The 27,884-nt window shown below is 40.8% G+C and overlaps 1 protein-coding gene across 3 annotated transcripts in view; it reads left to right on the forward strand.

The window, feature by feature from the left end:
- Positions 1–27,884, forward strand: part of SGK3 (serum/glucocorticoid regulated kinase family member 3) — a 125,307-nt gene that overhangs the window by 83,122 nt on the left and 14,301 nt on the right. For all 3 annotated transcript variants that reach the window (XM_073631760.1, XM_073631759.1, XM_073631761.1), the window contains 9 exons: positions 9,768–9,855; positions 13,701–13,750; positions 16,041–16,098; positions 16,270–16,353; positions 18,058–18,189; positions 20,684–20,796; positions 20,893–20,929; positions 24,703–24,789; positions 25,928–26,023. In XM_073631760.1, coding sequence (XP_073487861.1) covers positions 9,768–9,855; positions 13,701–13,750; positions 16,041–16,098; positions 16,270–16,353; positions 18,058–18,189; positions 20,684–20,796; positions 20,893–20,929; positions 24,703–24,789; positions 25,928–26,023 — 745 coding nt within the window. The remainder of the gene's footprint in view (positions 1–9,767; positions 9,856–13,700; positions 13,751–16,040; positions 16,099–16,269; positions 16,354–18,057; positions 18,190–20,683; positions 20,797–20,892; positions 20,930–24,702; positions 24,790–25,927; positions 26,024–27,884) is intronic.

Genomic DNA, 27,884 nt, shown 5'->3' on the forward strand with positions numbered 1-27,884 from the left:
CAAGGAGCGCCAGCAGGAGACCCAAGAAGAGGAGGATCAATGCTGCTCTGTGCAAAATCACTGCACAGAGCAGGTAAGTATAACATGTTTGTTGTTTTTTTTTTTTTTTTTTTTTTTTTTTTTACTTACCTTTAAAATCACTTTTATCTTAAGCTGTCTGTTGTGCCACACAAACCTAGGAATGGAAACCTCCTGGAGCCCCTCTGTTACAATTGCAGGGGCCTTTTGTTGGCAGAAAAAGTCTAAATTGCCCATAGACATGAAGTCCTGGCCAGTAGATCCCCAATAAAAAAGTGAACTGGCAGTATGGAAAACGTTGTCCAATTGCTGTTGTTTCATCCAGGATAGATCAGCACAGTCTGCAGAGGAAGAGCTTTGTCTGTCTTCATCACAACCTGAGCAAAACAGCTCAAGCTGGGCCAATGGTTGTCTATGTTCAGGTAATGGAAATTGTCCTTATATGGGTACCACACAAAACTAGTTCCCATGACAAGGGCTGGCCTCTATTTAACAATAAATTATTTAACAAAAAAATAAATAGCTTTTAATAGTGTCAGAAGCACAGTGCCTTAGATCTCACACTGCAGATATACAGTAATGAGGCTGTAGGAACAGGAGTACCTAGCAGGGTCGGTGCACACAGGTGAAGGTGCATTTTGCTGCCTTTCACCGTTCTCCCGCTACCCACCCGTTATGTGATGGGGTGCAACATGACGTAATGCTGCATTTAAAATGTTAATCAAACTGCTTCTGAACAGTGTGTATATTGAGGGGCGGGTTTATTTACTCCCCACACAATCTTACGGTCTACAGCTGAGCTGGTACCTCCTCCGGGGGGCGCAGCATTGACAGGAAGACAGATGTTTTAAAATCCGAATCCCCAGCAGGTGGCTGGGTATTCGGATTTTACCCCCCCACCACCACCACCACCACCACCACCTCAATCACGGTGCCCTAAGGTGGCCGCCAAAACAGCCTCACCCTTGTGCCAATCCTGGTACCTAGGCACCCTCACATACCAGGAAGTGAACTATCATTTTTTAGGATGAAATCAAGACAAAAAGTACATTTTTGAGTTTATTGATTAGACGTAATCAACATTTCTACATATTTCCTGTACCATAGTAAATCTTCACTTTTTGAGTTCAATTTTACTTTACAAGAAAAGCTATAAGTGACTTTCATTGCAGGTTCATCATTGGTTTTGCAGATAAAAAGCAATGCATACATACAGTACAAAGACACATTGTGATGCATTGAAATCATGTACCCGCATACTTGCGATATACATTCCTTTTTAGACTTTTTCAGGTGTTTATTGGTAGACTATCTACAGGTGAGACTTGACTTGTCTCCTACTACTCAATTGTTTTAGCTTAGAACCACTTAAATTCTGTCCAGTATCAATAATGACTCAGAACAATATGATATTTACACGGTAAGCATAGCACATTTAAGTTGTCTTAATTTAGCATGAACAAAGGCTTAAAGTGAACCAGTTTGGGAAGTCCTTCTGCCTATGGAGTGTGTAAACCTAATCTGATTTTATCAGTGCTTCTCCCTCCCTTGAAGGATGGGGGATGTGTGGCCAGAGATCATAAAACTCAGGCTAGTGGGAGCGATTGTCTCATTCAGAACATCTTCAGTTACAGACATACCAAAGACACTGGAAATTTAGTCTCTGATTAGGGGACATGCTTTGCCTTTCATGCAGTATGGACATGATCTAAGATGGATTGGGACTCCTATTTATAGTGAGTATCATTATATTCTGTCTCGTTTACTTTTTCAGATGTTGATAAAAGTTCCAAAAAGTAATTAGGCCTATTTGAAGTTTTAGTGTTTTTATTACATTGTCCAGTACACTAGTAGGCTAAATTAGGAGGTCAATGCAAAGAACAATGATGTTGTGCCACATCCTATATCAATGATTCTATTTGAGGTCACATCTAAAAGATGTGTTTTGTTGGGTGCAGTGGGTAACTCTATATTGCTAATATTTCCCTCCATGTTTAATTAAGCCCTTTATGGGTATAAAGATGATTTTCTTTGCTTCCATTACTACTTTTTTCTGGTCATTGTGAGTTGCTTTCCTATATTCAGTAGTAGGAGTGAAAGAGCAGAGAATAATGAGCTTCATGAAGGAAGGAAAGTTCTTGAGATGCACTGGCAATTTGTCTGTTTTTTCCTGTTTCTATAGTGGGGTGTGAGAATTTAGGGAAAACTGGTACTGGTTTTGAGTAAAAAAGTAGTTAATCTTTCAGAAAATGTTATTGGATAATAAGTAACAAGCAGGATGAATGAACTGAAAGGAAGGAGTTTCATTTAAATCCATGTTAACATTTTCTTATTTAGGTATTTAGTTGTATTTGTGGTAGAAACCTTCCTGTACTCTGAGAGTGGCTTTAAGATGTCCACATATTATTATATTATTATTATACAGGATTTGTATAGCGCCAACAGTTTTTTCAGCACCCTACAATATAAAGGGAGACAATACAATTCAATACAAGAGGGTTAGGAGGGCCTTGCTCCTGGGAGCTTACAATCGAATAGGGAGGCTGTTGGAACACGAGGTAATAACTCTGAGGAGAACTGATAGGAGAAATAGAAGATTTGGTTTTTAGCTGAAGACAGGATCGCCTAACTGTGTACAGAGTAGGAGAATGCTGGACAGATTGGGGTAGGGAGTTCCAGAGAATTGGAGTGGCTCTGGAGAAGTCCTGGAGATGAGCATGGGAGGAGGAAACAAGGGAGCTAGAGAGCAGGTCTTGGAAGGAGCGGAGAGGGTGGTTTGGGTTATATTTGGAGACAAGTTTGGTGATGTAGCTTGGGGCAGAGTTGTAAATGGCTTTGTATGTTATTGTTAATGTTTTGAATTTTATTTGTTGGGCAATGGGAAACCAGTGGAGGGATTGGAAGAGAGGGGTGACGGACACTAAACGGTTGGTAAGGTGGATGAGTCTGGCAGCAGCATTTATGATAGACTAAAGAGAGGAGAGCCTGTGAAGAGGTAGGCCACTGAGGAGGGATTTACAATAGTCAAGGTGAGAGATGACAAAGAAGTGAATAAGTTGCTTAGTGGTTTCACATATGCTACAATCTAATTGTAAAATCCACCTAAAGCCCAGCAAATGAGCACCAAGAGGGATAGACCAGTCATTCATAAACATAGGATATCAAATGACACTTAGAGCAGGTTCACACTAGAAGCGGCACGACTTGCAGGTCGCCTCACCGAGGCGACCTGCACACGACTGCCACGGCGACTTGCAAGACGACTTCTGTATAGAAGTCTATGCAAGTCGCCCCCAAAGTAGTACAGGAACCTTTCTTCTAAGTCGGAGCGACTTGCGTCGCTCCGATTAGAACGGTTCCATTGTACAGAACGGGAGGCGACTTGTCAGGCGGCTAGGTCGCCTGACAAGTCGCCCCCGTGTGAACCGGCTCTAAATTGATGTGGGATTTAATAATGTGGTTTTATGTAGCACAGGATGATGGATTATTATTATTATACAGGTTTTATATAGCGCCAACAGTTTACGCAGTGCTTATTAACAAAATAAAGGCAGACATTACAGTTACATTACAATTTGGTACAAGAGGAATCGGAGGGCCCTGCTCATTAGAGCTTACAATCTAAAAAGAAAGGGTCAATTGATACAAAAGGTAATAGCTGTGGGGGATGAGCTGATGGAGGAAGTAAAACAGTGTTAGTTAGAAGCAAGATAGGCTTCTTTAAAGAGAAGGGTTTTCAGGGATTGTCTAAAGATAGATTAGGTGACAGTAGGACAGATTGGGGTAGAGAGTTCCAAAGGATGGGTTATATATGGTCAATCTTCCGGTCATTAGGCTGGCCATAGACGGATCAAAGTTTGGCTGATTCAGCAGGAACTGGCCAAATTTCAATCCATCTATGGGCAGTTTATCAATTGATCGACTTAAGTTATACCATCCTGTCGGGTTTATTTTGTGCGATCACAGCTTGTGGCTATAGCTCCTGGAAGTGATCATTGTATTCTGATGGCTGTGTTCTGCTGTCAGAATACAATAGTGTTGTGGAAGGGATTCCCCCATCAACACTGACTGTGCTCATGGGGGAATCGAGTCATTTTCTTTCATTCAACCTGTGATTTAAGGAAAGAAAATTGTATAATGTATGGCTTGCTTTTGAGAGAACATGTGACTTTTACAAAGATAGTACCAATAAGTCATACAATATTATAAATGTGTAGGCTTACCTATGAAGGATTTCATTTAGGCTCTTATTTATTATTTATTCTTCATCCTTATTGACATGTTGCAAGTACACATTGTTCAGCTCTGGTAAATAACCGTAAGATTATCAAACACAGATCCCTGTATCAGTTTACATTCCTCTTTCCTCAGGGTTCGGTTATGTGATAATGGTAAGACAAACTGCAGTTGGCTCACATAATTTGTAATATTAACATCTTTGCCATTCTGAAGCTTCCCTCCAACCACTTTGCATATTATTTTATATATACTGTAATTCTGTACTTGCCAAATATGCTGCAGAAATCTCCCTCCACTGAGTCTGCCTGCCACCATTTTAATTGTGGGCAGCTGAAGCTGCTGTCTGTTCACTTCCTGGATTTACACAGACACACAGAGGCACATCTGCAGCCCTGCAGCTCTCACTGGCCCTCTTATGACTCATCCCCCTTCCCTTCCTGGAAAACTCAGGAGAGTGAGAGAGAGCTGTGGATGATGTCCCAAGCCTAGGCTTTTTACAAGACAAGAAACAGAAGGTGGGCTCTATCAGGAGATAGTAGGTGTTAACAGCATGGGGTCAGGGCATTGGCAGAGCAGTGAGGAAGTGTCAAGACTTCCAATAACCTCTCTACTGCAAAGATGGCCATACACTGATAGATTTATTTTCATTTATTCAACCTGCAGGCTGAATGAAAAAAATCGAACAGGTTCCTCCATCCATACTACTGTATATAGCACGGACTATTGAATCTTCAATTTTGATTACAAAGGGTGTTTACTGCTGACCGGGCCTCCCACAAAGCAAATTCCCGATGGTTTATAAAGAGCCAGTTGAAATTTGCAGGTTGTTTTACCTCTCATTTCTGTTTGTTTGAAGTGAGTAGTGCACATTAGTTTTGATCATGTGCACTACTCTATGCACATTACACTTCCCATAGTCCCTGGTCCATCTTGTGTGAGGAGAGGGTGGCTATAACAGTGGTGTCATAGAGAAGGAGTGTAGCCACCATAAAAGTCAGATCACAGCAGAAAAAATTTAGAGATTTGGCCTTAAGTAGATGCCCAGGCAGGATCTAATCTCCAAATACTTATACAAAGTACCTCTACTGCAGGTAAAAGCTGTGTGCATATAACAATCCAGTTAAAATTCAATTCTCTGTAGATCGTTTTTGTCTTGCTACAAGTCCTACCATCCAGACTCAATAATTTTGTGGGGGGGGTTTAGTATTTCCAGGCTAGCATTGCAGTTTAGGGCTGTGTTTTCTGTCACTATGGCAAAATGTCTGTGTGTGTCCTGGAGAGAAGGTCACTTCCTACATGTCATGTCATGTGAGATAAAGTTACATCATCATCATGGTGTTTCTTCCACTGCACACGACAATGCGCGAGCACGCTTTTCATTCATCTGTTTATTCATTACCTGGCTTCTAGAATGTATCTATTTTTTTTTTTTTTAAATGGCCAATGAAGTTAGTGACATATTAGGAGGCCTAAGAAGTATTGTCCCCCGGTAACACGGGACTTTACAGGTGAACAAAGATTTTTTTAAAAAGCATATTATTTATTTGAAAAAAATACTTAAAAAAGGACATTTATAAAAACATAATAGCAGTCTACACAAAACATTAATTCAGAACAAAATTTGCATATAATAGATTCTCTACAGATTCAAAAATGAATACAGATTCCTCCATGAGCCTAACATGTTTCATGTCCCTTCTTCAAAGGCGTTTTTAGGAGAGAAAGTAATTCAATGCTTGATTGTACAGCAAATATATAATTATATGCAGAAAATAATTTTCTTGAATAGCTCAAAATAAACTTCTGCCGCCATTTGTCCACCAAAAAATAAATAATGATGGAACCCGTCCGTGCTCAGAAAGGCCACACACAAAGGTCACCAAAGAAGAAGACCACCACAGTACAGCCGCAGGACAACCTTTTTAAATAAATAGATCATAGGAGGCTTGGGCGTTGTTCTTTAGGCAGGCAGAGATTTGGCAAATCTCTGCCTGCCTAAAGAACAACGCCCAAGCCCTGTACTGTGGTGGTCCTCCTCTTTGGGGACCTTTGTGTGTGGCCTTTCTGAGCACAGACGAGTTCCATCATTATTTATTTTTTGGTGGACAAATGGCGGCAGAAGTTTATTTTGAGCTATTTAAGAAAATTATTTTCTGCATATAATTATATATTTTCTGTACAATCAAGCATTGAATATATTTACTTTCTCTCTTAAAAACGCCTTTGAAGAAGGGACATCGTCCTGAAACATGTTAGGCTTATGGAGGAATCTGTATTCATTTTTGAATCTGTAGAGAATCTATTATATGCAAATTTTGTTCTGAATTAATGTTTTGTATAGACTGCTATTATGTTTTTATAAATGTCCTTTTTTAAGTATTTTTTTAAAATAAATAATATGCTTTTATAAAAAATCCTTGTTCGCCTGTAAAGTCCCGTGGTACCGGGGGGTACTAAATGTTCCCTCTTTTTTTTTTTTTAGGGTCCCTCTCTATAATTGAATTTGGGATGTTGGCAACATTTTAGTGAGAATTTTAATTTTTCTCCTTGTGGTTCACTACTATATTCATTAAGAGGTATTGTCCTACAACATTCTCATATGTGCTCAGGTAAACTCTAGAATACTGGGAAAATGAATCCAAGTCTGTGTATAGTTCACACCACCACTGACATGGAGTGTTTTAAGAGCTGTATATGCTACCATTTATACTGCAAAAATGCATTCTTTAATACCCATAGCAGTATATAGCAATCACAACAATATGTATCTTGTATCTAAACCAATAGCATGGAAAGAAAAAAGACAAAAAAAAAAAAAGGTTATGTAAAATGTGGGTCAAAACACAATAAAACTTTGTTAAACTAAACCTTACTGGCCTAGACCTTTCTGGGTGGCGGTGGTGTCTGACCTTAAGGCTCCATGCACACTGGACGTTAAAAACATATAAAAATGGCAGTAGCTTTGCAGTGAGTCTTTCAACATTTTCTAACGTTTTTGCAATAGCGTTTATTAGCGGTTTTCCGCATTATTGTTTTTTAGCTTTTTTTTTTTTTTTTTTTTTCAATGGATCAAAAACGTTAAACGCTGGCGAACCACGTTTTTGAGCGTTTATCGACGTTTATAAGCGTTTGAGCGTTTGGCTTTTTTGTGGTCAGAAAAACGACTCCTGAACGCGATTTTATGCTGATAAAAGTTCAAAAACGTCCATGTGTGCATGGACACATAGGATAACATAGAGTGCAGTTTATGGGCTGTTAAAAAAAAACGCCCAAACTCCAAAAAACGGCCGTTTATGAGCTCCAGTGTGCATCAAGCCTAAGGACGGTTCACACTACAGATATGAAGTTGGGATGCGCTTCTGCATGCGCATTTTTGATGCATTTTTTCTCTTTATTTTTCCTTCATCTTAAATTGAGACGTGTGTTCCAGTGAGTTTTTGATGCGCTTAGGTGCATTCCATTGCTTATTTTAATGCGTTTTCCTTAGTTTCAGTACAGTTCTGTGCAGACATAATGCTGCATGTTCTACTATTTTGTCTGCACAGGAACGCACTAGAACTGACTGCACTGGTGTGAACTAGGCTAATGGAACCAATATAACCTACTGTCCACTTTTTTGATGCAGGAAAAAATGCACTGGACTGCGTCGGGGGTGAGCAGGCCCTTAAATTGGAAGTTGCTTCACCCCCCTACATTGGATTTATGGCGTGCTGCCATTGATAAAGCTTTAGTGATGTATAAATTAACCTACGTGAGTAGGAATTGCCCCAAGAAGTTGATATGGTCCATCTGGGTTCAGGTTGACTGAATTATCTGAACCAAGCAAATTGTACTCCCGAGAGGCTTTTCACTAATTAGATATTGTGACGTACCTTTTCTGTGCCTACCTTCTCCCTTTTTCCTCCCCTTCTTCCTCATTTACTCTCTTTTCTCTTCCATCCCTTTTTTTTCTGCACCTCCACCCCCATATCTATTATCTCCTCGCAGACCTGAGAATGTTCTGATGTTAACCCACAATCTCCCATGCAGACTGCCTTGTTAGTGTTTATTTAAAATGGTTGTAAACCACAGATATGAAATATGAGCAACGCATATCCTTCTATAGTATGTACTTGTCTCAGTTAAGAACGCCAAGTGTCATTTCTGTCTGCTGGTTTGTTCCTCTGCTATCAGCATGAATTATGTCTGACAAGTTTTCCTGACACCAAGAGAAAAAAGGTGTCATGGAGGTACCCCAGCCTCAGCTCTGTTTCTGTGTGAAGGGGGGGAGGGGTGCCTTTTCCCTCCAATCAGCTCTCAGAGCTTTCCTCACTGAGCTGTGCAGAGTGTAACTTCAGCTTTCTACCCCTTTTTTGAAACTCTCAGACAGGCTTTGTAAATGCAGCACTTTGAATGGTTGAAGAGAAAACTGCTGATAGACAGATACAACTTATATAGGAGGGTTTGTTCCATCTCTGTGTATCAACTGAAGCCAGTCACTTCACTGGGTATATGTAAGGGTCTACAACCACTTTAAACTTGGCTTCAGATCTGCTTTCCTATAATTTATACTCCATCATATGTTTGAAATGCACATTAAAACTTTTGGGTATAATCCTATCAAAGAGGGTTTTATGTAATGGTTTAGATGGTCTACACTTTTATTTCCTCTATTGTTATCATATGGCAATATGCTGCATTGCGTGCAGCTGACTGATCTTATCTTCAATAAATTATTTACTTACCTGGCCTAAAACATTTCTAAGGTAGAAAGAGCACTGAAGTGCATGTGGTGTCTGCAGTTACTAATCTCTGGATTCCAGTAAAGTACCTAGGATCCTTGGCCCAGACTGTACACTGGGCCTCAACTTCTAGCAATGTCAGAATTAAGCCCTGCCTATTGTCATTCAAGTATCAAATGCCAGAGACAACACAAAGCAGAACTTAACTCCCCTCCACCTTCCAGTGAAGCAACAGCTACATCCCTCTCCAGCCCCTGTCATCTTCTACCCAGGCTTCTTCTAGGTGTCGGTTTTGGGCCTCCTAAATAGCCGGCAGGAGATGTGATCCCATGCATGTGCATGGGGATACACACTGAGCTGTGCATGTACAAATCAGTGTATGTTCAATAGAAGATTGTAGGCAGGTAAGCTTGTCTTCTTGTGGAAGAGACATAGCATTACAAACGCTGCCATTAGTCACAGTCTTTGACATTTGAGTGACAGAGGTGGGGCTTGGCACTAAAAGGTGTGGGCCTTCCTCTTGGTCAGAAGTTGAAGCTCCATGTTCGGTCCAGGCGTGGAATCCAAGGGGATCTGCACTAGGGGCACAAGCATTGTCTGTCACAGGTACTTCATGAGATACAGCACTGTTGTAACCATTTTAGGTCATGCCTGGATCATTTTAACGTGATACATATGTACAAAGACATCTGATAATTGCATGAAATTTGTGTGCAACCTAAAGCACAGGCATGTGAACATACAGTAACTTGAGACTCTAAAGCCACATTGTGCTGTTGTTTATTACAGCCCTGACGTCCAGGCATTCTTAAAGCTGGACAGCAGCAGACGCCAGTCCGATCCCTCAGAGGATGAAGATGAAAGGGCAGATCAGAAGGTAAATAAAGCTCTCACCTTTATGACACCCACATGACTGTATACATGCGTATCCATCTGGACACACTTTAGGTCTTTATTTACACACTTATTTTCCCTTTTTTGTTCTAGCATTTTGGTTTTATTAGATGAATACATATTGAAGTTATTACAAAACATTTGTTTTCTAAGGAGACAGTGTTGCCAAGTCAGAATCAAACCGTTCCTCCTTTTTTGCATGCGATTTCAGTTGCACTTGCAAATACTGATGTATCTGTTTCTCGCATGAAAGAGTTTTTTCTTATTTCTGTTTCTGAGAGATTATGGGAAGTAAGTTACAACCACTGACCCTAAACCTCAGGATATTGTGAGTTTCATTTCTGCCTAAGAGAAAATTTGGAAAGACTATGTCTGTATAGGAAGTGAGCTGCAAAAAAAAATCATCGTTTTTACTTGCAGGATAAATAATATAAAAGTGAATGCTTAGTGGCTTTTGTAGAAAGCTTACTATGACCCAATTTATATTTTTTTTTAAAGGTGTGTGTATGTGTATGTGTATATATATATATATATATATATATATATATATATATATATATATATATATATATAATGTGTGTGTGTGTGTGTTTAGGCAGCTTTTGGCACTTTACTTTGATGCTAAGCTTGTTGTTTACCAGTGTTAATTTTGTAGATGAAAATCTTTTTGTCTTCTAAATTATCACTATTTTTGTCAACTAAAATACGATTAAAACTAAAACAATTCAGATGACTAAAATACAACTAAAACTAATAAGGCATTTTAGTCAAAAGACTAAAACTGAATAGAAGAAGTTAGACATCAAAATTAACTCTACTACATCTACTAAGCTGCTGAAAGAAAGAAAATGAAGAAAAAGGCTTTTCTTATTTTTTTTCTAAATATTCAATGTCGGTAATACCTATTCAGGTAATATGTGCAATGACTTTACAGCCAATAGAGTTTACATTTTTTTTTTAAATTTTTTCCACTTCTGTTTTTCAAAAAGCAATATTTCGGTTTATGAAACTTGGTTTTATTTATAAAGATGTTATATTTCACAACGGTTAAATCTGTGTCTGCTCAAACCTTAATACCAGAAATAAAAACATGTTATTTGATTTTTACTCTAGGAATATATAACGAGTTTGGCCATTCTAGAGAAATGCTTAAAAGATTCTTTACAATTTAACTAAACCCATTCGATTTTAGTTGACTAAAATGTACTGGAGATTTTAGTCGACTAAAATACAACTAAAACAATTCAGATGACTAAAATACAACTAAAACCAAAATGGCATTTTAGTCAAAAGACTATGACTAAAACCATATCGAAATTTAACATTAAAATTAACACTATTATTTACATACCTTAATCGCACAAGCTGAAATTTACAATAGAAGTCAAAGACTCATACCATGTGGAAGGTATCGGTCACAAGTTACCATTAGGACAAAGTTAGACAAAAAGGCAAGGTACTGCTTTTCATCTGTGTTTTGTGTTAAATCTGTGCAGATAATCCAACTGTCCAAGCTAAGATTACAGTGTATTTGTAGTCAAATTTTTTTTTTTTTTAATTTTGGATAGAATATGGAAAGATTAGAACCCCTGTTGGGTTTTATTGCTCTCTGTGTCCTTGTTGCATAGGATTACCCTCTGTCTGTCCTGGTGAGCGTTGTCACTGAAAAGTGATGGGAAATCCAAAATCTTAGAGTTGTTACCAGGACAAGCAGTGATGGGAAACCTTTCATTGGGGACACCCGTTTTAAAATTAACTGTCTAAGAGGAGATTTCCCTCATGTTATGTATATTTCCTCTCACTTCCTGCTGCATCTCCGGGACAGGATATGAAGGGAAATGTCCCAGTGTGACAAAGAGAGCAAAAAGTAAACTGATGGGTTTTAACCTTTCCCTATTCTATCCAAAAACACGCTTAAAGCACTTCTTGTCTCACTGTCACACCCTGCACACTGTCTTTCAACTTTCAAGTTCCATAGTCTCTACTGCAAACTAAAGTTCCAGGCTTCAACAGCTGAATGTCGGGGGTAGACCATGTACCAAAGGGGGGGGGGTTCAGCCCAAGTAACACATAAAGTGACTGTTTACAAATCCAAAAATGAAAAAAGAACAAGGAAAATTAAATTGACCAAAAACCATTATAGTTTTTATTTTTTTAAATCTATTGTTAGATAGAAAATAGGTTACGAGAAAGCACAGAGAGGAAGAGGGGTAACCCCTGAATGCGGCACATCTAGGTATCCCGCGAGGTGAATAGAGTGGAAACCTCAACCTGGACTCTGACCAGGCCACATCTCCAATGTGTTTCGCTACGCCCCCCCCCCCCCAACCCCACCCCCCGGAGCTTAGTCATGGGGACATGGATACATGAATCAAACCAACCAAATTTCGATCCATGTATGGGCAGGCTGATTGTACAAAAGTAGATCTATCAATCGACTTGTGTACAACCAACCTAATTGTCCTCTTGATAAGCGATTCTGGCTATAGCTTTCGGTGCTGATCAGTGTATTCTGATGGCAGGGAAGTCTCCCCACTGTCAGAGTACGTTAGTGCAGCGGTAGAGATTTCCCTATCCTCTTTGAGTGTGTGGATGGGGGAATTGAGTCATTTTCTTTCGTTCAGCCCCCTGGTTAAATGGAAAAAAATGAATCATGAATGATCAGCCTTATGGGGAGAACAAACGGCAGAGAACAGCATGATGTCAGTATGACAATTGCATTTTTATTAAACTTCAAACAGCATCCACTTACATAACAAAGGATGAAATCCAGCCTGGTTATGAAGTATCATATCAGCTCACAGGGAAGCTGAGTAACATCAAAAGGGTCCAAGATCCACACATACTGACTGTGCTGTATAGCTCAGCATGGACTGGAGGATGACAGCCAGCTGCTGGCGGGAGAGAAGAGCAGGGTCTGAAGCAGCTGCAACAGGATGACAGCAAGCAGCGCTTCAGAAGGAATAACGAACAATCACGTGACCAATGATTGCTCAGTTCTTGGCCTACTTAGATTGGAGAGCAGTAATTGTCAGTCACCACTTTCCATTCTGCCCCTCCAGCACTTACTGATGTACCAGGCTTGAGAGTGAGAGGGTGCAGATGGCAGCTCTTAGACGCGCACTGAGAGCTAAAACGGGCTGTCAGTCAGGAGCTGGGTGAATCCTGACAATATAGTCGGGATCCCTCCCAGAGCTTGCAGTTCTGTGATATCAGCTGATAGCAGGTAATAGCTCTGGGTCACAGCAGAGGAAAGATAAGTGGACCCCTGTGACCCACAAGAGAAGTATGGCCAAAAAAGCTTGGCCCATTCTGTCTCTTTTAAAGATAATTTGTGCTTTTTCCAATGCAGGGCAATGCAACAGGACTACACAACTGCTACTCATGCTCACCTTTTTTTTTACGTCTGCCACACTATTCAGCCACCAGGAATAAAAAAAAGTGTTCTACATTCCCAGATATGGGGTGGATGTGAACCAGATGATGGTGCTGGTGCTTGTTGATTTACCATTCAGGAACCCTGACCCAATGTTGTCACATGGTGGCAGGGAGAGCGTCATCAGCTCTGTGGAATGAGCAGTTATTCCCTGAATGGGCCATGACTATACAAGGAAAAGCCCAATTTTTGCCTCTTCCATATGTAGGCTCATACTTCTATACCTAATTGTAAATCTGACTTTAAATGTAAATGGAGTTGATTTTCTGATTTAACTCAACATTAAAATAATTCTGGATAGTGTTATTGGTTCATTGCCTGGAGTCAATGTTAGTAGCTGCTTAGAAAAAATGAGATACTGTATCTTATAGAGTACTTGTTTTCTTTAACAGAATGGTTCACCATCACAAAATGTCAACCTTGGGCCCTCTGGAAACCCTCAGTAAGTTTCTAATGTTTTTTTGTTTAGCGTTTATTGAAAGATTACAGAACACAATACGGTCAGTTTTCTTGTTTTTTTGCAATATGTACTAATTGTTGTTGAAAAAATAGGCCAATATAACATAAAAATGATCGTCTGTGCAGATGTACATGGTAGCAACCACATTTGCTCATTAAGCTGGCCAGAAATGTATCTATTTATTTATTTATTTTTTTCATTTCAGCCAGAGGGCTGCATGAAAAAAAAAAAAAAAAAAATGAATGGATTCCTCCGTCCATGCAAGCAAAGTAGAAGAAGGATCACTCCCTGCTGAGATATTGTATTCTGACAATAGGGACTTTCTCTGCTGCCTGAATACACTGATCTTGATCAGCAGCTGCAGCCACTGAACATTTTTCCAACAAGCCCATTGTACAAATCGACTGTTAGATCGACTTCTGTCGAGCGTGAGCGGCCACGCATGGATCAAAATTTGCCCATTTCCTGCTGAATTTGATATGTCTATGGTGAGCTTTACATAAACGAGCTTTGCTTTCTAGTTTGCTCCATAATGGTTGTGTCGTAGGCCGGCCATGTGGTTGCAGGAAAGAAAATCGCTCGATTCCTCCATCAACACAGACAGTTCTGACAGGGGAATCGCTCCCGTGAAGCCATTGAGTTTTCCCGGCTTGGACAGCTTCCCACGGTGATTATTGCTAGCTTCAGTCACTAGCAATAATTGCATGTAAAATCTGACAGGCTGGTTGTACCCATGTTGATCGATTTCAGCCTGCCCATACATGGTTTGAATAGTCTATAGCCGGCTTTACTGCCCCCTCCTAATAATGCAGCTCTGTGATTTAGCCAACACATTGAAAACCATGTGGCTTATATCTAATCTCAAATGCTGTTAAGCAGCTAGATTTTTTCATTTTAGAAGCTAATTTACCCTTCCTGTAGTGACTTGTCAACATGATCTATACACTGTATAGATAATAATTTAAAAAAGGAAGAGGAAGCTTGTAAAAAATCTAAAAGTCAGGTATTTACCAGTCCATGAATTCCAGTGCGTCTTCATGCATCCAATTCTTCTGACTGCCTACCATCTTTGATTTGGCAGCTGGTTGTGACTTACTAATGAATCGATGCCAGCTCCCCACTGCACATGCCCAAGATCATGTGGCACAAGGAGACTGGTCCTGCAGCCTCCTGGGACATGTAACATATCCCAGGAGCCTGTGGATGAAAAGGAGAGTGGGACAAGCAACATCATCCTTGCCTAGACAAGGATTGAGGAAGTGGGAGCATTTACTGACCAGAAATGGTACTTGCTTCACTTTCTCCCCCAAAAATATCTGCAACTTAGTTACAGGCTGGGTGGAGGGAGAGAATGAGCAACATTTCACTTTTTGAGTGAAGTTCCACTTTGAAGTGGTGTTGTGCCTGGGGAAAAAAACTGTAAAGTCAACAGCTTCAAATTTTGTAATGGACACTTGTAATTTTATATGGACACTTACCTGTCCAGGGAGCCCGCGATGTTGGCACCCCAGCCGATTTTTGGAGCGGCTGTCGGGTGCTGCCGCCGCCATCTCCACTGAGGGAAGCGGCCGGTTTCCTACTGTGCATGCGCGAAGCACGCTGTGCTTTCTAACTGGCATGGTGGCGGAGGAAGGAGGAGGGGGGACGAACTTCTGTGGGATGGTGCCGCGGCACTGTCTTTCCGGAAGTATGGAAGGGCACCTGTCAAAAACAGGTACCCGTACCCCCCTCCCCCTGAAAGGTGCCAAATGTGGGAGGAGACAGATGAGCGGAAGTTCCACTTTTGGGTGGAACTCCGCTTTAAAGTAACACACTGCAATAATCACTCAAAATGTATGCTTTAGGTGTTACAGGCAATCTCTGAGTTACAAACATCCAACTTACATGCGACTTGTACTTAGGAACAATGGCAGCGTGACATCATGCTGGTCCTGGAAACTGCCAGGTGGCCATATTGCAGCTCACTGCATGCTGGCAGCTACTGTCTGATGGACTGGTCAGCAATCCCACATCACTGCATGACCAGTTAACCCTTCCCTATGCTATCCAAAACTTAAAAAAAAATTTTTGGCTGGAGTTGCACTTAAAAAATGTACGTGTTCCAACTTACATAGGGATTCAAACCTACAGAACCTTGTCCATTACCCGGGCACTGCCTGTATATCACTTAGATGTTTGAGTGTATGTTCAAACAGAAAATATATTATATGCTACAAATGTATTTCAGGGGTCTCAAATATGAACAAATATTGTTTACATTTGTCCTTTATAGTGCAAAACCTTCAGACTTTGAATACCTCAAACTGATTGGAAAAGGGAGCTTTGGAAAGGTGAGAACCGCTTATAAACATGTCACTGTCCACTTCTTGTGGAGCTGTAGGTCTCAGTATAATCTGTGTGATCAAGCTGAGGTTTAGCATAAGTTGTACAGTCACAAATTAGCTGTTGGTCACAGCAGACATGCGTTAGGTTTTAAACATTAATCTTTACTAATATTGTAGGTTGTTCTTACAAGAGGAAAGCATGATGGCCGTTATTATGCAGTGAAGGTGTTACAGAAGAAGATTATCCTTAACAAGAAAGAGGTATATATGTTTGTGTTTGTATCCACTAAGGTTTCTGTGTGATAAATTACTTTAACCATGAAAAGTAGCACCATGGAGTGTGCAGCAGAGTTTTAGTGATTAGCGAATGTAGCCAGCTTCTTTGGTCATTTCCACATATAAGCCAGATCATGACTACGTGTTCACAGATGGAAAAACTCCACATCAAGTATTTAAATCTGGATGACATTTTCAAAGTTGCATTTGGGAAATCGTGTATTGTATGCATTTGTAATTAGGGCTGTCCTTGAATGCCATGAGGGTACTTCATATCATATTGTTTTTTTTGTTTTGGCCCTTTCACCTATTTGTTCAGTGACCACAATAGACTTTTTATAAGGAATCGCTATTCACAAGGACAGCCCTGGCAGTTGTGAATCAAGAATTTCCCCACAGCAAACATTTTCAGTATGTCCTCATAACCACATATTGTAAGTGACATATAGTTCTCTATATCTTTGTATGGTAGGAGATCTGCTTTCTAATGTTTTAAGTCTTAATGCATTTGCTTGCGACTGTTCAGCTGCCTAGGAGTCGAGCTGAGGTTGAGAATGAGCACTTCTAATTCTCAGAATCGTTACTTACTCATAAACATTTTCCATAATGCTCAAGTCTGGATAATGGTGGGCAAGCACAGGCATGTATGTGTATTACCACAGGTGCCGGTGGCTGATTTCCCATGCTCTAGTATAGTAGTAATGTACTCACAACTATTCATTATAATTAGCTGTAGCATTCTTTCGACACATATGGAAAGTTACACACAGTACATTTGCCTCCAACACCTTAAACCACAATTTGCTGTCCTGTTTGTACTCTTTGAATGCTGGCCCTGTGAGAAATGTGCTCTTGACACCTTAGTGTCAAGTACTCCCAGAGAAGCAGGACACGCAATACTTCTGAAATGCATAACCTCCAAGCAACCCAAACTGGATGATCCAGGCATTGCAGCCCTGGATCAGGGGAATCTTGTAGTTGTACAAACAATAGAAAACAAAGGGTGCAATTGTCCCCCCCAAACACATTAGCTGGTGATATCCATTCGACCCTGAGGAGTTCTTAGGTGGGCTTGCTCTTGGTTTCTGGATTATACAACGCTGTCATTCACATGAGTTTTGTGAGTATATTTTATGTCTTTTACCGTTGAATAAATTGCCATGGAGGAGTTTGTGCCCTTTGTTTTCTATTGTTTGTGCTGGCCCTGTGAGTTAATATGCACATTTTTATATTCAGGTGTAGGGCCGCAAGTCAGTGATAGGATAATATCTGAGCATAAAGAATTTTACTTGATTTTAATTCCACATTGGAATTTTTATTTAACTTACAAATCAGAACATAAAGTACGCTCACAAGCATGGCAAACTGAGCATTTGATGAAACATGTATAAGAAGAAATTCAGTAGATAATGAGATATAGGCTGCTGAAGTTATTTGCAAATCCCAGATAAGCTTGGCCCTCCCACCACAAATTTGCCAAGACTTCATACTGGTCAGTGGGCCACCCATCACAAAGGAACAATAGGGATTGGGTGGGGGTGTCTAAGCTCAGCTTATACAGGAAAGTCAATATTTCTGTATCTGCCTTTGTTGTTGAACCCACTGATTATTGTAAAATTTGTGTTTTTTAGTGAGGGTAACCTAAGCCAGCAACTAATTTCTTTTCAACATTTCTACATATTCTTTCAGCAAAAACACATCATGGCAGAGAGAAATGTTCTTCTGAAAAATGTGAAGCACCCATTCTTGGTTCATCTCCATTACTCATTCCAGACATCAGACAAACTGTTTTTTGTCTTGGATTTTATCAATGGAGGAGAGGTAGGTCAATGTTGTGTACTTTTAGTGCAATAGTCCTACAATGCATATGAAATTAAACTGTGTCCATCTGTTTCCCTTTGTAGAGATTTTCCTTCACATCCTGTCCCAAAGCTAAACAGGAAGTGAGAGGAAAGCCCTGCAAATTAAAGGGATTTCTTGGGGTCCTCCAGGCCACCAGGACTAGTGTCCCCATTGGAAGATTTACCTTCTATTACTTTTCTGGGGACAACCCAAAATGTGTGACTTTCTTTAACTAAACCGACAACTGTTCTAATCCCTCTCCACTCTATCCAAAACAAAAAAAAAAAGTCTTACCCTTAGTTACACTTTTAAGTTGACCCTCCCTTCTAGATTGTAAGCTCTAATGAACAGGGACCTCTGATTTCTCCTGTATCGAATTGTATTGTAATTGTACTGTCTACATCACCAATCTTGCCTCCAAATATTACCCAAATCGTCTTCTCTTCTCCAAGGATGAGCTCTGGCGTGTTCGCATGCTGCATGTGCCGAGCCCGCCATCTCTGCAGCCACACATCGGGAAATGTCTCGCTGCCTGTGATTAGCGATGTGCAGTGCCGAGTTCCTGGCGGGCTCGGCACGTGCAGCATGCGAACACGCCGGAGCTCATCCTTACTCTTCTCAAGACCTCCTACTCTCAAGCTCTCTCGTCTCCTCCTCCCATGCTCGTCTCCAGGATTTCTCCAGAGCCTCTCCCATCCTCTGTAACTCACTACCTCTACCTGTCCGGCTATCCCCTGCTCTTGCTACCTTTAGGTGACCCCTGAAAACTCATCTCTTCAGGAAAGCCTATAACGTCTCTAACTAATATTTTACCACTTCCATCAGCTCATTCCCCACAGTTACAACCTTTTGTACCACCTTCCCCACCCTATTAGATTGTAAGCTCTTCTGAGCAAGGCCTTCTTAATCCTCTTGTATTTTATTGTATTATAACTGTATTGTCTCCCTTTTATATTGTAAAGCGCTGCATAAGCTGTTGGTGTTATATAAATCCTGTATAATAATAATAATAATAATAATAATAATAAATAATAATACCCTCACATTGTAAAGCACTGCGAAATCTGTTGGCGCTATATAAATCCTGTATAGTAGTAATAATAATAATAAGTTTTGATTTTGGAGAAGAAAATTTTGCTAGACATTTAAAGAAAACCTGACCTCCCTTTAAAGGTTCTAAGGTAGTCACAGTGCTGAAGGTTACTTGGTACTTGTAAATGCCTGTATTAATTTTCAACTTGGTCTTTAGACCCTGTGCAGACCCTTGGATCCTAGGTACAGGTTATACATAGGCTCTCACTTTGTAAATACTTGTTACTCCTAGCGGTGTTAAAGGCCAGGTGAATTTCACTTTTTAATTTTCTATATAATAGTTGCTCTAATCAGGCTTTGACAAGCCTTAAATGTCTCATCATGTAAAATGTAGGTGGCTCAAAGACCCCTTTCACACTGGGGCGGTTTGCAGGCGGTATTGCGCTAAAAATACCGCCTGCAAACCGCCCCTAAACAGCCTCCACTGTTTGTTCAGTGTGAAAGCCCGAGGGCTTTCACACTGAAGCGGTGCGCTGGCAGGACGGTGAAAAAAGTCCTGCAAACCGCTTCTTTGGAGCGGTGAAGGAGCGGTGTATTCACCGCTCCTGCCCATTGAAATCAATGGGACAGCGCGGCTATATGGCGGCTATAGCCGCGCTGTACGAGTGATTTTAACCCTTTTTCGGCCGCCAGCGGGGGTTAAAACCGCACCGCTAGCGGCCGAATACAGCTGCAAGAACGACGGTACAGCAGCGCTAAAAATAGCGCTGTTGTACCGCCGACGCCCCCACCGCCCCAGTATGAAAGGGGCCTAAACATATTGAACGTTTAGGACAGTGTGAAGTTACTAATCTCCTCGAGTTTTTGTATGGGGTATACCTTTTCAGGAGTTCAAAAAATGGATAATGCAAACATGCACACCCTTAGCATTTTAATAAAGACACATGATAATTCAAAAACACTGATGTGCTTTTTTGTACCAAGAGCGTTTCCTCCTTAGCTAAAATATTAAACTTGCTAGCCCTTGATAGGACAAAGAGGAAATCCCTACTTTGACAGGTATTACTGGAACCAGGTATCCACTGTGGGCGATTTGGCTTTACTTCCTGTGTCAGTAGGATTTGTAAAACTTAACATTTTCCTTCTATTCCCTTCCCAGTGACTAAAGTAATTTAGAAAGGGAATGAGGGTGAATCTTCCCAGTGGGTAAACAGACAGTAAAAGACGACAGAGGTACCAACCTTTTCCCCACTCCACTAAAAACTAGGAAAAAAGTTTCAACTGAAGTTCCACTTTTTTAGTGTATAGCAAGAGGAAAAGTTAAATTCCCAATAATAATCAGAAATCTAACTACTATGAGTAAATATAATTTAGTACAGCATGTAGCCCTACTACTACAAGGATTTATATTCAGGTTAAACAATGTATACTTTGCTTTCAGCTTTTCTTCCACCTACAAAGAGAACGATATTTTGCTGAACAAAGAGCCCGTTTTTATGCTGCTGAAATTGCCTGTGCATTGGGTTATTTACACTCCATTCAGATCATATACAGGTATAAACAAGTCATTTCTGCCAATTTATACCATTGTTTCTTGGACCGTTTATCAAATTCTGGATTTGTAGTTATACTTTTACATTTACTTTACAGAGACCTCAAGCCAGAAAATATCCTTCTAGACTCTGAGGTAATAACTTCTCCTTGTTGTGTGAGCTTTTTTTTTCTGTACTAAGTAATTGGCAGGCGTGAATGACAAGACTGACTAAATATTAGATTTTCTTTTAAAGAAAATTTTGAGTGCTTTGTTTATACTTTATTCTATTCATGGCTGACCAGCAAATGGAGCTCCAATCACATTTCCCGGGCTGATTGCAAGTGCTTTTCTAGAAAAAAAAATGTATACAGAGCTTTCACTTTCACTTTTAAAGGCTAAACTGAATGAGTCAAATTAGTGATTTATCAACCCCTCCCCACACAACTCTATTTTTCAGACTAGACTGTTAGGGTTGTCAGAATAGACAGTCTGAATAAAAACAACTCACAATGCTCAGGCACATATGTCAGCTGAACTCTGTATTACATGTTTATCTTAAAGACAAAGTAAACCCTGATGGCTTTTGCTTCCTCTTTGTTCCCTGCAAAAGTAAAAGCATAATGGCCTAGTATCCATCGCATACTAGCCCATTATGTGCCACTTACCTGTAGAAGAAGCCCACGATGTCACCGCTGTGTGGCCGCGTCCATCTTAAACCCCTCTTCCTTCTGGGGGCCGTGGACTCTGGACGGCTCTGTTACTGGCCGGAGTCGCATGACGTCACTCCCGTGCATGCGCGTGGGAGCCAACGGTCACTATAGAAACTATCGTGCCCTTTCTTCAGTGTGCATGCGCCGATGGCGTCGGCGCAAGTGTATTTGGCGAATCTCCTAAACCATACAGATTTAGGAGATATTTCCAGTACCTACAGGTAAGCCTTATTATAGGGTTACCTGTAGGGAAAAGTGGTTGTACAGGGTTTACAACTACTTTAAAAACAATTAACATTAAAATGTATGAACTTTAACTCACATTTGAAATAAAAATCCAAACCCATTATATTTCCCCTTTTATATCTCATCATCATCATCATCATCATCATCATCGAAAAAATGCTCCAAGTATCCCTTCGGATGATCCAAACCTAACACTATCTTTAATCTTTATCCTTAACAATACCCCTAATTTAACTCCTAGTTTTAAATCCTAAAAATCCAGGTATACCTATTCAGGCGGGGAATGTACCAGCACTAAGGCTCCATTCACACTAATGCGTTTTTTGATGCATTTTGCAGAAATGCATGGGAATTTTTTAACATGGGTTCCTATGGAACATGTTCACATCAATGCATTTTTGTGCCTCTGCGTTTTTGGAAAGGGTCAGTGACTTTTTTTCATGCAAAATGCAGCGTTTTGCATGTAATAGAATTCAATGGACTAGCATCAAAAACGCAAGTACAGTTTTTTCTTTTTTTTTTTTTTACACTGTATACAGTATAGAAAACCCTGAAAAAAAAACAAAAAACGCTGGAAAAAACGCTGCAAAAACGCATGTTCAAAAACGCGGCAAGCACCGCAACAAAACACTGCAGAAACGCTCGAAAGCAACATGCATTAGGTGTGAATCGAGCCTAAATTCGAAAAATCCCATGGGGAATGTCTACATAACATGCAGGCATTTCTGGGATGAATAATAAGCTAGAATATAATATATCTCTATAACTCGTATTTAAGATTTAACATGTTCAGCAATCCCACTTCAACCCATGATCCCCCACCCCCTTCATTATGACAGCAGATTCGGGTTCTTCTCCCCTACACTTGCTGCAACATTTTAAAAACCGCTCCCGCACAGCTGTGTCATTCATTCACAGAAATCTGTGCATGAATGAACTAAAAGTCCCATCTGCCACTGCAGCAAACGGCTTGTAGTTCTTAATGAGCAATGAGCAGTCTGATCAGCATCCTTGCAGTGCATTGACTTTTCCTGCAGCTCAGTAACTATCTGCCCATACGGAGGTATGGACAGTTAGCTGTACTGAGTGTCTGCAGGAGCCTGACATTGCACTCGCAATCCACTGATTGGGGGTGCAATGCTTTGAAGGCTCTAGTGAAAAATATAATAAATATACTTTTTTTATCTGAAAAATGCATTTATATTCTTTTTTTAATAAAGGTGAACCTAGGGGTCAACTCACTAACGTTTACTGCATGCGATAACGTAGTCACGTAACTAATTTGCATAAATTATCACATGTGGTAAATAGAATCCAATTCACAAAAATAATTTATGATTATGCAGTACTTACCGCAAAATGAAAAATGTGACAGTAAATATCGTCCAAAAACCATGCAGTAAGCTCTTAAGTCCTATTCACAAATGCAACAGAGAGTAAAAAAACATGCAATATTTATCACCAGGGTTTTGCTGTGGTATCACATGCAGTATTTGTCAGAAACAGTGTGGGGGTCCCCCCCAGTAGCTGGTTGCTAAGGAGTGCCAGAAAGTTGGCCGCTGCAACCTTAACAAAAGATGACTCTTCAGCTGAATGCATTCAGCTGCTGCATTCCCCCCCAATGCATTCCAGGCCCTTCAGTTAAGGGGAACTCCCCAAAATCCATACAAGATCCTTATCCAAGCATGCAGCCTGGCGGGCCAGGAAAGGGGGATGCGCGAGTGCCCCCCCCTCCTGAACCATACCAGGCCACATGCCCTCAACATGGGGGGGGTGCAGGTACTTTGGGGCAGAGACCCCCCCCAGCCCAAAGCAGCTTGGGTACATGGTACAAAGGAGAAAAAGCAGCGCCAACCTAAGTGCAGTAGTTAAAAGCACACACTTTAATTGCAGTGGAAATACACTCACTCTGAGTAGGTAATAACAGGCATATCAAATAAAAAAGTGTCCGGATGGACGGTGAGGTGGGCGGCAGGGCTCCACAAGGCTCCACGGGGGGCGATCTTCCAATGCCGGGCGGTCCTGTCTGGCAACGCCGGTGGTTTCCAGTGTCCCAGATCAGGGTCAGTGGGCGCAGCAGGGATCGTCAATCCAGTGTGGTCCCGGGTCGCGGGGTGATGACGCTGGTGGAGTGCACGCGTTCGGAGCATGCGTGCTCCTTCGTCAGGCACCAAATAAGTGTAAAAGTGAATAAAGACAGTACAAAAGTTTTTGACAATTCCCTTATCAAAAAATAAAAATGTCCCCCGATGTAGATCCATCGTCATTCTTGACGCCCGCCGCCACTGCCGGACCCGAATAAAGAAAAAAAGCTCCGCTTGCCACGAACACTCCCGTGGTCTGCCTGCCCCGCCCTGTAACATTTCTTAAATAGCTATGGAGCGGGGCCACCTGGCGATGTCACCTGGTGGAACCCCCCCATGTGACATCACCGGCAGAGCCCCCCTAGCCCTATAGCACCCACCCCCCATGTTAAGGACCTGTTGCCTGGTATAGTTCAGGAGGGGGTGCTCACTGCCCCCCCCCTTTCCTCACCTGCCAGGCTGCATGCTCAAGTAAGGGTCTGGTATGGATTTTGGGGGGTACCCCACAGCCATTTTTTTTTTTTTTTTTTTTTTTTTTACATTTTGGCGTGGGGTTCCTCTTAAAACCCATACCAGGCCCGAAGGCTTCCCGGCCTGCTCCTTAGCAACCAGCTCAATGCGAAGATTTACCGCATGAAAAAATGCAGTCATCTCCCCTCAAGCGAACAATACCGAATTTGTTATTTAACACAAAATTCCTAGTGAATTGTACTTTCAAAACTGTTTTACCGCTAGGGATATTTTACCGCATTCTACTGACCGTTATTTAACCGTTATTTAACTCTTAGTGAATCGGCCCCTTTGTCTGTAAAAAAACATTGTTTGCAAAAAACAGAACGTATATGTATTTTATTGCCTAACCAAATGTCCATCATTTGCTCTCTAGGGTCATATTGTTTTAACTGATTTTGGACTTTGCAAAGAAGGAATTTCAAATTCTGACAAAACTCTCACCTTCTGTGGCACTCCAGAGGTAAGCTGTCATTTCTTTCAAATCATAAGATATTTACTTCTGATGTAACACTGTATTAACTATGCTTTTACTGATTAAATTTCATTATTGATTGCATTTAAAACTTTTTTTATTATTTTTTAAATGAGTTTTTTTTATTTTGACCACATCATGTACACAAACCTGTCTTGTTGTAAATCATTTTTGATCGCACCACACACCTTAGAATTTTGTTTTTGTAGAGAAGAAATTTTCCATCCATGCTCTGATAGCATTATGTCCAAATATTCCCCCACACATACAGGTAGCACAGTAAAGTCTAGTACACACACGGGCCGCATGTCAAGCGGCATCGGCCGGTTCAACAACAACCGGCTGACATTCGGCCTGTGTGTACTGAAGCCAATCCAACAGAAGTTTGGTTGGCTTCTTTTAAAGGGGCATGACCGAAAAAGGTCATAGTGATGATTAAAAATGGTAAAAATTTAGATTTCCTGGCATACTTGCAAGTTTAACTCTGCAGCACCAAATCACCAGGAGAGAGCACTGTGGATGAGCACATGCCTAATTCCAGGCAAATATTGTCCTTCAGGCTACATTCAGATGGCCAAATGTCAGTAGATAAACACTGTTAGCACACACTGCACGTGACCAGCAGCAGCTGCTGGTTTTGTATTCTGTACAGATCAATGGCCAGAGTCACTGTTGTTCGCATGTAACTGCTCATCTGAGTGTTTACATACAAATTGCAACCCTGGACGCAGCCAGGGTGTGTGGGTCCAGGGTTGGCATTTCTAGAGTTCCAGCTGCACACAAACTGGCCACAGGTAATTAGCCAGTTTGTATGTGGTCATAGCACAGAGTGTTGCTGCGTCCAGAGGCATTGTTTAGCCGCTCTGAGCCCGGCAAACTAGCCGCACCTATTCGGCTGTCTGAGCGTGGCTTTTGAAAGTTGTTAAATACATAGGAGCTGTAGCTTTGGATTGGAGGGCTAATAGGAAATATAAATGCAAACTACTGCACCTGATTGTTCTTACTGTGCAGTTACAGACTTTGCTTTTGATGTACATATCACAGATGTGTTTTTAAAATTTGAAAAAAAATATTTTGTAAGAATATATTGGCTCACTTATTTCTTTTTCTCTTTTTTTTTTGCCAGTATTTAGCACCAGAGGTAATAAAGAAGCAGCCGTATGACAACACTGTAGATTGGTGGTGTCTTGGTTCTGTACTTTATGAAATGCTACATGGCTTGGTAAGATTTTTTTTTTTTTTAAAGTAATATTTGTTTTACTATTTTAATCAGACCTAGCATAACTGGCTTTTCTGATCTCTAAGCTCACAGAGGATGCCCATGATGGCCATATAAATGGAGTTACAATAAAAGCGTTAAAAAAGTTAAAAGAGGTTAAAATAAAAAGACTTGGCTCCATCTAATAAGTTACTTTAGCTGTACCTGTCCAGAGACCACAAACATGGTTATATTATTAATTCAGCTTAACCTAACTGTTGTGTACAGCAGGATATCCAGTCCCTACAGCCATACAACCCCTTCGCTCCTCTAACAGTGGATGCAGGCTTTCAGTGGTCACTTGCCACCCCATAGAGTTTACTTCTAAGCAAAAAACAAGAGAAGCTGCTCTCCGATAACAGGCTTGCATATATTTATTGAAGTATACGAGCTAAACCACCTGTCCCTTAAGCTCCAACATGTTTCACTCTATATGAAGATTATTCGTAGTCCACCTAAATGTAATGAGTTTGACATGCAATCGTTGCTGTCACAAAATTGTACAAGTTTTAAACAAATGTACTTCAAAGTTTAGTTGCAGCTTGCTCACAAATCTGAGGAGGAAAATAATCTGCTTAGAAAATCATCTTTACTAAATCTGTTGCTACCTTATGTTTACAAGTATTGCACCATGTTTCCCACAATCTTGTACATGTTATAGCTTTATTTGGTGCTATGGGGAATAGTGTACACATGGTGTACAAATGTGCAGCTCTGTCTACATTGGCAATGAGCAATCTGTAAGCATATTCTCATGGAATTAAAGAAAACTAAAGGGTTAATACTCACATTTCCAAAGGTCCCGCGCCAGCATCTTCTCCTGTGTGCCTGTTTTTGGCCATCTTCATTGGCTGGCACTTGATGACGTCACTCCTGCACATGCGCAGATGCTAGTCATTCCATGCTAGGGATCGGCCTCGACACTGGGGTTGACTTACTAAACCTGGAGAGTGCAAAATCTGGTGTAGCTTTGCATAGAAACTAATCAGCTTCCAGGTTTTTTTTTTTGTCAAAGCTTAATTGAACAAGCTGAAGTTAGAAACTGATTGTCTACTATGCACAGCTGCACCAGATTTTGCATTCTCCAGTTTTAGTAAATTAACCCCACTGTAAATTGAGCTTCGCCTGTGCAGCTTAGTTTATAGTCCAGGGATCGCTGTGAGCAGGCAGGAAGGTGTCATTTATTGCAGAAGAGACATTTTACAGTTTGTGTCTCTTCTGCAATAAAAAGCCTTCCTGCCCACAGTATGTAACAGCGAAACTTTAGTTCCACTTTAATTGGATATAAAAAGCTGATGTTTTCTTTGGTGAATTAGTTGTATTACATATAGCAGAAACCTGGAATTCTTGAAGGCTAAGTTCACCTTTTGGAAAAAAAATAAATGTTCATCTTATGCAGGAAAAGAAAAATGTGCATTGGCCCTCAGGCCTAGATGACATAAGAGAACCTGCGGCTTGCGCCCCCAGGTCTCTCAGTGGTCACTTATTACTTAAACGTTAACTGCTCATGTAGCCTTTCTAGCCCATGTCTGGAAGTCATGTTTGTTTTGTTGTACCCTTGCATGGGTGAACGGCTGTTATACAGTTATGCTTCTTTTTACAACAACAATTATTGTACCGGAAAAAAAAATCTGCATTCATTATTTTTTCCCACATTGGATCACAGGTACAATGTCGGGCTCCTGCAGACAAGCCCCTCATTTTTTAGCCCGTACCTCTGTATGGGTTTTCAGTTCGAAAAGCTTCAGGACTTGTGAATGAACTACAAGCGCGCTCATCAGCGCCTTCACAGTTCTTTAAGAACTACAAGCTGTCTGCCATGGTG

Source organism: Aquarana catesbeiana, linkage group LG05 (genome assembly GCF_042186555.1).
Source record: "Aquarana catesbeiana isolate 2022-GZ linkage group LG05, ASM4218655v1, whole genome shotgun sequence".
In the NCBI taxonomy this organism is placed as follows: domain Eukaryota; kingdom Metazoa; phylum Chordata; class Amphibia; order Anura; family Ranidae; genus Aquarana; species Aquarana catesbeiana.